Source organism: Aptenodytes patagonicus, chromosome 10 (assembly GCF_965638725.1).
Source record: "Aptenodytes patagonicus chromosome 10, bAptPat1.pri.cur, whole genome shotgun sequence".
Classification (NCBI taxonomy): Eukaryota; Metazoa; Chordata; class Aves; order Sphenisciformes; family Spheniscidae; genus Aptenodytes; species Aptenodytes patagonicus.
The window spans coordinates 14,077,230-14,088,283 of record NC_134958.1 but is presented as its reverse complement, the minus strand read 5'-3'; the positions used below and the strand labels follow the sequence as shown (position 1 = coordinate 14,088,283).

Below are 11,054 nucleotides of genomic sequence, written 5' to 3'. Positions count from 1 at the left end.
ATCCCAAAGGGCTCCAGGACCCTGTCCCCTCCATACCAAAGCCCTGCAAGGTGATGGAGGACACTCGTCCTCTCCATCCCAACGGGCTCCATCCCAAAGCCCTGCAAAGTGATGCAGGACCCCATCCCTTCCATCCCAAAGCTCTGCAAAGTGATGCAGGACCCTCTCCCCTCCACCCCAAAGCCCTGCAAGGTGCTTTAGGACCCTGTCCCCCCCATCCCAAAGTGCTCTGGGACACTGGTCCTTTCCCCCTCAAAACCCCTGCATAGATGGTCCAGGACACCCCGAATGGCTCCAAGTCCCTGTCCCCTCCATCCCAAAGCCCCGTGGCCCAGCTCAGCCCATTCCTCTCCCTGTCCCTTGCTTGCTGTGCATCCCACCCTCCCCAGCTCTGACTGAGCAGCAGCCGGGAGCCAACATGGGCGGTGCAGCAGGATCCGGCCACCGGAGCCCATCACCCCACATCAGGGCTGGCAGGGGCAGGCAGGGAGGGAAGGGCTGGTGGCTAGAAGTTTTCTTTGAAGAAGCGGAAGCCGAAGTGCTCACAGTGCGCCCTGATGACTTTGGCAAGTGCCGGCGAGCCACAGAAGAAGACTTGGACTTTCCCTCTCTTCTCCTCCGCCACCTTCCCAAACACCTAGGGCACAGGCAAAAGGAGAAGAGGAGGTGGTGGCACAGCCCGCTCCTGCCCCAGGGATGGCCAGATTCCTGCCTGCTTTGGCAGCTGCTGCTCGGCACAACTCAGCCTCCCTGAGCCCCCACGGCACTTGCGGGAGGGAGAGGCTTCCCCAGGTCTGGATATTCCGGTGCATCCTCCCGCTCCGAAATGGGGCTCTCCTGTTGTGTCCCCCCAAAAAAGACTGGGTTCGGGGGACATGGCTCCCTTCCCATGACCATGATTTTGGCAGCGGGGCAGGGCCAGCCCTCACCTTGCTCCAGTCCGGGCGGCCGGGCTGGGTCCTGGTCCGCAGCCCCGTGATCGAGTCCCTCTGCTCCTTTGCGGCCAGCAGGTCCAGGGCCATCTGCAGCCCGATGGCCTTCATGTCATTCTTGCTGAGGGCCGACGTCATGTACATGTGCATCTCCAAAAACCGCCCTGGGTGTTCAAGGGGAGCCTGGCTGCAGTCGGGAGGTCCAGCCCCACACCGTGCCCCGTCGGGTCGGGTTGGGCTCTCCTGGGGGCAATGCCAAGCACAGGGCTGGGCATCCCCAGGTCAGCAGGCCGCGCTGGCTGGCCCCTGCCTCCTGCTTACCTCCCGGCTCCTGCTCAGCCTGCTCCATTTCCAGCTTCGTTAGCAGGCTGATGAACCACTCAAAGTGCTTCTGGTCTCGGTTTATCCAGATGAAGTCAACCTGGAAGGACACAGCAGCCTCTGCTTCGGAGCTGGCAGGCAGCATGGGGACCAAATCCAGCCACTCACCTCCCCAGACCTCCCGGACTGGGAAGGGATGCTTGTGGCCTCTCCACCCCCAGAATCCTGCAGCCCTCCTGCCCCTGTCACCAGGGCAAACCTTGGTCCCGCGTCCCCCTCCGCCTGCTCCTACCTTCCTGAGCGTCATCTCCTCATCCCGCAGGTCCTCGCACCACGAGTAGTGGCAGCTGGGGCAGCTCTGCTTTCGCCGGCGGTACCTGCACGAGCAGACAGAGCCCTGCCTGCCCCTGCCTGCCCCACTGCCCGCACCCCTCAGACGCCAGCAGACCTTTGCAGGGAGACCCTGAGCACCTGTTCCTCACCAGCTCTGGTGCATGCCCATGGCCAACCTCCTGCCAGGGGGTTTCCTGCAGCAGAAATCCCCAGGGGGAAGCCTGACACTGAGGGAGGACGCAGCTATGGGTCTCGTGGACATGTGTTATGAGTCACGAGGTTACAATTGAGGAGGAGCCATGATGGGTGCTGCCCCATGGTGCTCATCCCGCAGGCAGAGGTGTTGGAGGGCAGGTCTACCATGGCATACATCACGTCTTCTGACTCCCAAAAGAGTCAGAGCTTGTATTGGGGGTCTGCTGGCGTGACCACAGCGTGAGCTGCTGCTACGGCACCAACCTGTACATGATGCTCTGCAAAATGGAGGCAAAGGGGGTGATGCCGATGCCCGCACCGATGAGCACGGCATGCTCCGAGGTGAAGATCCTCCGTGTTGGGGTCCCATAGGGGCCATCGATGTAGCACTAGGAGAGATGAGAAATGGGGAGAGATCCAGCAGCCTGTGGGTGCTAAAACAACTTTTAGGCTGCGGATGGGAGCAGGGTTAGTGCACAGGTGCATTGCAGGCTTATGGAGCCCAGGCAGAATTTGGGGTCTTTTATGGGAGTCTTATGGGAGCAGAGGCAGAGACCGGGGCCAGGCAGGAACGCAAAGCTCTTGGCAGCACAGGGTTTGCCTCAGCCCCCAGCAGGACCACCCGTGCACAGGGACACGTGTGGGGTGGCCGGGCACACGCATGGGTCCCCCCTGGGGATGCTGAGCACAGCCCTGCTCACCGGAGCCAGGGAAGGACCGAGGCATCCCTCACCTTGATGCTGCAGAGCCGATGGGTCTCGCCCAGCCCAGTGGAGACCTGCAAGGTAAAGAGAGCAGTGACCATCCTCCTCCCCACCCCTAAGCCCTCCATGACAGCTAATGCTAAACCCACTTGTTCCCCAGGTTTGGTTTTTGAGTGGGTTTTTTCCAGCTGGGTTTATCCGGGCTGCACACACCGCTTCCAGCCACGTCCCTCAAGCCAAGCCCATTGCAGTGCCCACGCTTCTGGCGGGACATCCCACCAACGTCCAACACCAGGAACCTGTCACCTGATGATGTTATCCAGATCGTAGTTGGTTTGAGTATTGATTAAAAAGGCAATTATCTAAATCCCCACACAAGTTCAGGGGTGAACAAGAGGCTTCCAAGGACCGCGATGGCCCAGGCAGTGGGAGCAGGCGTGGGGAACCCCTGCTCAACAGGGGACAGATAAGAGCAAAAGAGGGACAGGGAGAGAAACTCATGAAAAATGATGCATGTAAATTCATTATCTGCAAGGACTCCAGCCCAGGCAGAATCAATATCCTGAGAGCTTTTCATGTTGGGGGATAAAAGCTGCTAACTATGGCTTTCAGCGTCCTGGCATTGCCACGATTTACATCTAAGAAGTTTCTTTTAAAAAGAGCTTTTCAACAAGCTTTGGCCCATTTGGGATGGAAGTGATGCTTCCCCTTGTTTCTCCAGGCTAGTCCTCCAGCCGCTGCTGTGCTGATGAGAGCAGAGACCCGCCCTCCCCGCCCCCAGGCACCAGGGGCTCTGCCTTTGCGCCCCAGGGAGCGTGGGAGACTCGGTGGCACTGGGCAAGGGTGGGAGATGGTGCTCACCCCCACTGCTGGCAGGTCCTCCTCTCCTGGGGCAGCAGCACCGGTGGCTTTGTATGACATCAGCTGAACGGCTCCGTCCCTGCCGGTGGCCACAGACCCCCCTTCCAAGTCAGCCCTGCTGCAGAGACCTTCCTGGAAGCCAAAGGCCAAGGCATCACTGGCAGTGATGCTCGCAGGCATCTGATGCCCCATCCATCAGGGTCATACAGCCTCGGCAGAGGGGTGGAACACGAAATCCTCCAAGGCTGCACAAGCACCTTGCAGGGGAGGCGCACCACCACCACCCCCAGCACCCAGCATGGGTGCTGAAAACTGGGGTGACCCCGGCGGGAGCCACTCAGCAGACAGCATCCATCCTGGACCTGTCGACACTTCTTCGCTTTTTTGGAGCTGGCCAGGGACAGACCGTACGGCAGAGCCCTCTGCACATGCCAGACAAGGACATCGGCTTGAGGAACCCATGGGCACACTGGGGGGTCCTCAGCCTGGCAAAGCCATCACCCTTCCTGCTCGGGGGGTGCAATGGGGAGTCCTCACCCCCTCCTTGCAAACGGCTGCCAACCAGCAGCATTTTAAGTTCTAACCTCTGCGTTTGCTGAAAGTTGAGCCCCATCGGCACCAACCTGCGCCCAGCGCCGGCATCTCTTCTCTCTCAGGCTCCTGCTGAGCGGTTTCGGCTCTGGGCTGGGTGATTCGGGCTGCTGGAAGTATTCGTACAGCTTGTTGGTCCACTGGCCCAGCGACCTGATGTGCAGCCAGAGGGTCTCTGCAGGATGAAGCGGAGCAGTGGGTGGGCATCCTACGTAAGGAACTGCCCTGCAGCCCCAGCACTGCAGGCTGTGTACGGCACAGCTCCAGCCCCGGGGACCCGGCAGCAATCCCTGCTGACGGCCTTCACGTCAGCCCCAGGCTTGCAGCAGGGGACTGGGTTTGCTCTAACAGCTGGGTGAAGCCCAAATGCCAAACCTTGGGCACTCGTGGAGCTGGGCAGGGCATTCAGGTGCCATTTGGTCACCATGCCTTGCTTGAAATAACCCAAGCACATGTTTGTATATAACACATGTACAGGCAGAGGTGGAGGCAGGTGAGTTGAGGTAGAATCATAGAATCATAGAATCATAGAATCATTGAGGTTGGAAAAGACCTCTAAGATCATCGAGTCCAACCGTCAACCCAACACCACCAGGCCCACTAAACCATGTCCCTAAGCGCCTCATCTACACGTCTTTTAAATACCTCCAGGGATGGGGACTCCACCACTTCCCTGGGCAGCCTGTTCCAATGTTTCACCACTCTTTCAGTAAAGAAATTTTTCCTTACATCCAATCTAAACCTCCCCTGGCGCAACTTGAGGCCATTTCCTCTCGTCCTATCGCTTGTTACTTCGGAGAAAAGACCAACACCCACCTCGCTACAACCTCCTTTCAGGTAGTTGTAGAGAGCGATGAGGTCTCCCCTCAGCCTCCTTTTCTCCAGGCTGAACAGTCCCAGTTCCCTCAGCCGCTCCTCATAAGACTTGTGCTCCAGACCCCTCACCAGCCTCGTTGCCCTTCTCTGGACACGCTCCAGCACCTCAACGTCCTTCTTGTAGTGAGGGGCCCAAAACTGAACACAGTATTCGAGGTGCGGCCTCACCAGGGCCGAGTACAGGGGCACAATCACTTCCCTACTCCTACTGGCCACACTATTTCTGATACAGGCCAGGATGCCATTGGCCTTCTTGGCCGCCTGGGCACACTGCCGGCTCATGTTCAGCCGGCTGTCGACCAACACCCCCAGGTCCTTTTCCGCCAGGCAGCTTTCCAGCCACTCTTCCCCAAGCCTGTAGCGCTGCATGGGGTTGTTGTGGCCGAAGTGCAGGACCCGGCACTTGGCCTTGTTGAACCTCATACAGTTGGAGGTATGTGTGAACACATGCTGCTCTGCTCCATGGGCATGGACACCTCCTTGCACGACCCTCAGAGGAGATCCAGCTGCCCTGATGGGGCTTGTGTGATGCAAAACAACATCCTGGTGATGCAAAACATCCCCGTGATGCAAAATGAGTGAAGGATCGGCGATCACCTTGCTGCTCGGGAGCACTGCTGATGGTGAAAGGGTGCCACTCGTAGGTGGCAATGGCCGGGATGTTCAGGTAGACGTAGTCGCCAGGCTTGTAGTGGAAAAACTGCGGTCTCTCAATCACAAGGTGAGTTACCTGGAGGAAAAAGGAGGACCAGAGAATCTGGGAGCATCCAGCGGGCACATCACACTGGTCAGTCTCTGCCAGCGTGGTCTCCCTGCAGCCCACAAGCACCCGGGTATGTGCCTCTCATTTTAAAAAGCAGCCAACATGAGACGGACTTACAGCTTCGACCTGAGAAAGGGGTTTGTTCTCCTACTCGCTGCCCACTTCACTATCAAACAAAAATCTCAGTTAGGGCTGGCCTCGAACAACAATTTTTTTGAAGAAACTAGGAGTCAAAGCAGTTTTCATTTTGTCTTTTGTTGTTCTGTGAGTTTAGGGATTTTACTTGAAAAATAGGCAAAATTCTAAATTTAAAAATAAATACTTGAAAACAAAAAAATTGCTTTCACCTTTTACTGCAAGCATTCACCAACGCAGCCTGAAGCAACCCAAACCCACATCTTTTCAATACAAGCTATTCATTGCGCCCCGTCCCTCCCGCGCATGGCTGGGGGAGCATCCCCCTTCCAGCTCGCTGTGCAACACATCGGGGCCATCATCCCCTTCCATGTCCCACTGTCCCTCCTTTTCCCCTGCGTCGAATAACCAGCGTGGTCACTTGCAAAGTGCTTTTCCCCAAACTGGAAAACGCTTTGCAAATATTAAAGGTATTTCTGTGAGCCGCAGCATCTTTATTCCCACTCTCAGAAGAGGAGGGGGCTGGGGGGGGGGGGAGGGCAGGAGGGAGGTGGGAAGAGGCACAGAGATCCCTGTGGGCGCAGACCTTGGAGGGGAGCAGGTTGACCTCCACGATGCGCAGCCCCCCGGCACGCCGCCAAGCCAAGCCAACCACCTTCTCCAGCACGAAGAGGCAGCCAGGAACCACAAACCACTTCCAGAAGTGGGGGCCATGGAGGATGAGGAGAGTCCAGACAGAGATGTAGGAGAGGTGGGTCCAGTAGAAGACCTGAGGGCAGGGAGCAGGGGGTGAGGGGTGTGCTGAGCATGAACCGAAAGCGGTGGAGTCAAATGGTGCTTCATGGCGAGGCTGTGCCAGGGCGTCCCAGTGCATCCCAGCGGGCAAAGGCAGCCCAAATGATGAAGAAAAGCATGGAAACCCCAAAACTGCAAATTTGAGGAGGGCGGGGGCATCCAAGGGAGGTATCAGGGGGCACCACGCTGGTCAAGAGCTCTTTCCCACCCATGGGGCAGCACCCGGATAGGCATCCACCCGCCGGACCCTCACCCCGGTCCCCCGCTCCCTGAGACAGAGCAGCTTTGGGCACTGCTGGGGATCTCCAGGTCACAAGGGGCCGCAGCGGGACCCACCTCAAAGTGGCCGCTCCGTCGGACGCAGGGGCTGGAGAAGGCGAGCATGGCGGCCAGCAGCCCCTGAAGTGCCAGCCCCGTCTGCGAGGCCGTGCCACCCAGGCCCCCCACGCCGGGCCGTGCCGACAAAAGGTACTCGGCAAGGGCATGGTGCCCGTCCTGCCGCGCCAGCCTGCCTGGGCACACACACAGTCAGGACAGGGTGCGGCGCACCCGCAGCAACCACCCTCTGTGCACCCAGATTTCTGCTGCACCCACCAAACTGTTGCCAATTTTTTTTTTTAACTAAGAAGCACCCAAGTGCTTTGCTCGGACGTTTTGAAAAATGCAACATTTCTCCTTTCCAGAGCCCGTTCTCAGGCTCAGCATTGTTGCAACGGGGGCATTTTGCACGAAGGTGGGTAGTGCAAGTGGACGTGCCCCCCCAGTGTGCTGCTCATGTCTCCGAGCGGGGGGTGCAGCCCTGGCACCCTGCCGTGGGGTGAGGGGGGCCGTGGGGTGCAGGGCTGTGTGGTGCAGGGCTGTGAGGTGCAGACCCCACTCGGGAGCTGCGTGGGGGAGAGCAGGAGCCCTTCGCTGCCTGGCTGGGAAGCCGCTAGAGGGGGATAACAGACAGCACACAGACTGTGCGGCACCGCACGCACCCACCGGCTGCCTGCACCCTGCCTGCAGCCGCTCAGCCCCTCTGGGCACGTGCACTCCCTCTCCAGGCCTTGTATCCCCCTCCCTGGGACATGTGCACCCCCCAGGACATGTGCATCCCCTCCATGGAGCATGTTCATCCCCCCTGGGACATGTGCATCCCCTCCCTGGGACACCTGCATCCCCCTGGGACACGAGCATTCCCCCTTGGGGCTTGGTCCAGGCCCCTGCAACTTTTCATCAGTGCAGTGCAGGTGGTGCCCCCGGCACCGAGGGGCATTTTCCACTTTAGCGGAGGGACTGGAAGGGAGGAACCCACCGCAGGGTTGACGGGGTGCATTAGAGCAGGTGTTGCCCAAGATAAACCCATTGCAGCCGAAGGGCCTCCCCTGCCTGGGAGCTGCTACTTACTGAAGTTGGCGATGTGGGCGCCCGTGTGAACGGCTGCCAGCGCCAGCACCACGTACCCCACGAGCTGGTGGAAAAAAACGTGCTGGTCCAGCGGCAAAACCTTGGCAATGGGGGTAGCTCGCAGCCAGGTCAGGCACCTCCGCAGCATCAGCACCTCCGGGAGAGGGACAATCAGAGGTGCTGGGGGGGCAACTGGAGATGCCAGGGGACCCTGCCAGGGGCTGGTCCCCTGGGGCTCCAGAGCCAGCTCCCCGCTGACACGGGGTGTCAGCCCAGACAGCATCAAGAGGCACTCCTCTGCAGGTTGCACCCCATGAGTACCCTTGTTCCAGAGACCTCACAACCTCCCTAATCCACTATTTATATGTAATTATTTAAAGGAGGAGACAGCCTGGTCCCACAACTGCAAAAATCCACAGGCTCCATTACTGCCCTTAAAAGACCTCCTGGCTCAGGGGTAAGGTCTCAGTGTAAATACGACTGTAAATATCCCAGGTAACCATCACTCCGTGCCCCCCGTGAGCTCAGAATCCCTCCTGCAGCCCAGGAGCTGGCACTCACTGCGAGGAAGGCGCAGTTGAAGTTCAGGCACTGTCCACAGCCCCGGGCCACCGTCATCCATCCGCCGAGGCTGGCGTGCCGCAGGGCAGCCAGGGCAAAGAGCAGAAGGTTGAGGCCGGCGTAGCCCCCCAGGCAGGCGAGCTTGCTGCGGTGGTTGTGCCAGTACACTCGGGTCAGGTAGCGTGGCCGGCGGCTCCTCTCCGCGGGCGGCGGGGGCTTCAGCCAGCTCGCTGCACTGGGAGCAAAGGCATTGATAGCTCCTTGCCCGGAGAAAGGGGGAAGATGGGGCAGTCCTGCACCCACGCTGGCACCCATCCCTGCATCCGAGCCCTGCATCCAGTGTGGCATCATCCTTGCACCCAAGGCCTGCACCCATCCCAACACCATCCCTGCACCCATCCCTGCATCTGAGCACTGCACCTATCCCAACACCATCCTTGCACTCATCCTAGCACCTTTCCCTGCATCCAAAACCAGCACCCAGCTTGGCACCATCCCTGCACCCATCCCTGCATCCGAGCCCTGCACCCAGCTTGGCACCATAAGGCGCCTGAGTTGCTCCCCGTGCTGGCCAAGCACCTTGTGGTCTGAGCACCCCACGAGAGCCTTAAGGAGAGCATAAATCCCATGCTTTTTCCTCCATGCAGGAGGAAAAAGGTGCTCACAAAGGAAAACTGCAGCCCCACGGGGCTGCCGGAGGGACCCACTGACGCAGCTACCTGATGGTCAGGTTCTCCATGACCTCTGGGAAACCCTCCAGCTCCTCCTTGAGCTCCTCGAAGGTGATGGAGCCGCTGTGGTCCTTGTCAGCAGCCTCGAAGAGTGCCAGGGTGAGGTCTCCCAGACGCTCCTCGGGCAGGGCTATCGCACTCTCCCGCAGGCACCACCGCAGCACCAAGCGCAGCTCGTCCAGGTCGATGGAGCCGCTGCCTGCGCAGGGCGAGCGGGCACCGCAGTGGGTCAGAGCAGGGACCCTGATATGCCATAGCGCCCTGACAACCCCATGGTTTTACCTTCATCTTGCACCTTTAATGCAGAAATTGCCTCCCTTCCTTGTACACAGGCTTTTTGGGAGGAAACTGTGCCCAGCCAGAGCAGGACTGTGCCACTGTTCATAAATCAGTGAACTCATGGATTTAAAAAAAAGGTGACCTAATCGGCAGTTTACCTGCAGCAGGCGCGTTGTCATTTGGCTGGCAGAGCTCAGTGCTAGCAAAGCGATGCAGACACGCTTATCTGGCAGCCAGGCATGAGCGCAAACCAGATAGGCAAGAGGCTCGGCTCTCAGTTCTTCGGCCAGCATTTTATGCCCAAGCGGGTCAGAGCAGGAAAAGCAGCTCAAGAAGAGCTTTGCTTTTGTATTTTCCAGCTTTCCCAGCTGATGGAGGAAGAAGAGAACATGCTGGGATTCACAAATATCAACGGGATTGAGAGTTGATATTTGAGTGGAGCGGAGACTGCTCCTCTCCACGGCCGAGGGTGAAAGCGCTTCATGGGAAATCCTGACGTGTGGCCAGTTTAATTGCTGGCTTTCAGATGGATTTTTGATGCTTTCATCACGGGATGAAGGCAGTGATGTTATACCAGATAGATGCTTACCTTTAATGAAGATCCAGCAGTGAAGACCCACCTAGCCTGTTACCCAGCTGTGCTTAACCTAAGAGGGGACGTGACACCAGTACTGAAGCCAAGCGGTGATGCCCACACTTGGATGCTCGGAAGAGAGCCGTGCTGCCTTGAAAATCACAACTTGGTTCAAAAAAATACAAATTCATCTATTTTTCATCTTACCATCCACGTCATAAACTTGGAAGAGGAATCTCAGCTTGTCTGTCTCGTTCCCGTGTACGAGCAGGCTCAGGGCTTTCAGCAGCTCCTCCAAACTAATGGTCCCGCTCCCGTCCGAGTCGAACAGCGCGAAGAACCTCTCGGCGAAGAAGGACTGCAGAGAGGGGGACAAAGGCTCTCACACGGCGGTGGGATGCTCTTCACCGGCCGAATCCTGATGCTACAAACAAAGTTCTCACTGCCAGCAATGGGAATTGCCCGGCAAAGCTGAAAGTCATAGGGATGGCCCAAAAACAGGAGGGAGGAATGAAGGCTGCTTTTTTGCAGGGGTGTATTGGCACCGCAGTCGGAGGGGCTGCCCAGGTCAGGGAGGGAGCCCTGGGGACCCAGGACAGGATGGGGCGGTAGGCAGCTGGGAGAGAATATTTGCTGGGAATAGCCAAGCGTGTTCAAAGACAGACTGTTGATATCCAATCGATTTTGCATTGCAGATGGTTAATCCATGTTTTCCACTCCTGCTTGCTGCAGAGTACTGCTAGGTTTCTCTCTTCCTCCCTCACGCAACGTCATACAACTCTTTTTAAGCTTAATTTTCTCTAAGTACAATAAGAGACCACAGCTTGTTGTCAGGCTGCCAGTGCTGCCCGGAGGAAGGGACCCTGCGCCCCAGCCCCCGGCGGGAGCACTCACCTCCTTCACTTGGAGAGCGGTTTTGAACTCTTCCAAGTCGATTTCTTTGTCCTCCCCCGCGATGCTCCCAAATTGCTTTGTCACCCACCGCAGCCACTCGGCATCCTCGGCTGTGCTCAT

At 58.2% G+C, this 11,054-nt stretch overlaps 1 protein-coding gene across 1 annotated transcript; it reads right to left on the bottom strand.

Annotated features, from left to right (window-relative positions):
* Positions 1-505: 505 nt before the first annotated feature.
* On the bottom strand, positions 506-11,054 carry NOX5 (NADPH oxidase 5). The gene is made up of 15 exons (XM_076348712.1): positions 10,935-11,054; positions 10,248-10,398; positions 9,176-9,386; positions 8,457-8,691; positions 7,896-8,049; positions 6,843-7,018; positions 6,298-6,480; positions 5,411-5,543; positions 3,970-4,112; positions 2,515-2,559; positions 2,046-2,170; positions 1,546-1,630; positions 1,254-1,353; positions 930-1,096; positions 506-637 (listed from the first exon to the last, which is right to left on the bottom strand). Exons 1-15 carry the CDS (start codon positions 11,052-11,054, stop codon positions 506-508), a joined length of 2,160 nt encoding a protein of 719 aa, XP_076204827.1.

What these genes read in the sequence shown, in the direction of transcription:
- NOX5 (XM_076348712.1), bottom strand. Translation starts at nt 11,054, where the DNA reads ATGAGCACAGCCGAGGATGCCGAGTGGCTGCGGTGGGTGACAAAGCAA. An exon ending in ATGGAGAACCTGACCATCAG is followed by an intron (nt 8,692 to 9,175) that starts GTAGCTGCGTCA and finishes CTTTGCTCCCAG; the next exon opens with TGCAGCGAGCTGGCTGAAGC. An exon ending in ATCGGCTCTGCAGCATCAAG is followed by an intron (nt 2,171 to 2,514) that starts GTGAGGGATGCC and finishes CATCTCTCCTAG; the next exon opens with TGCTACATCGATGGCCCCTA.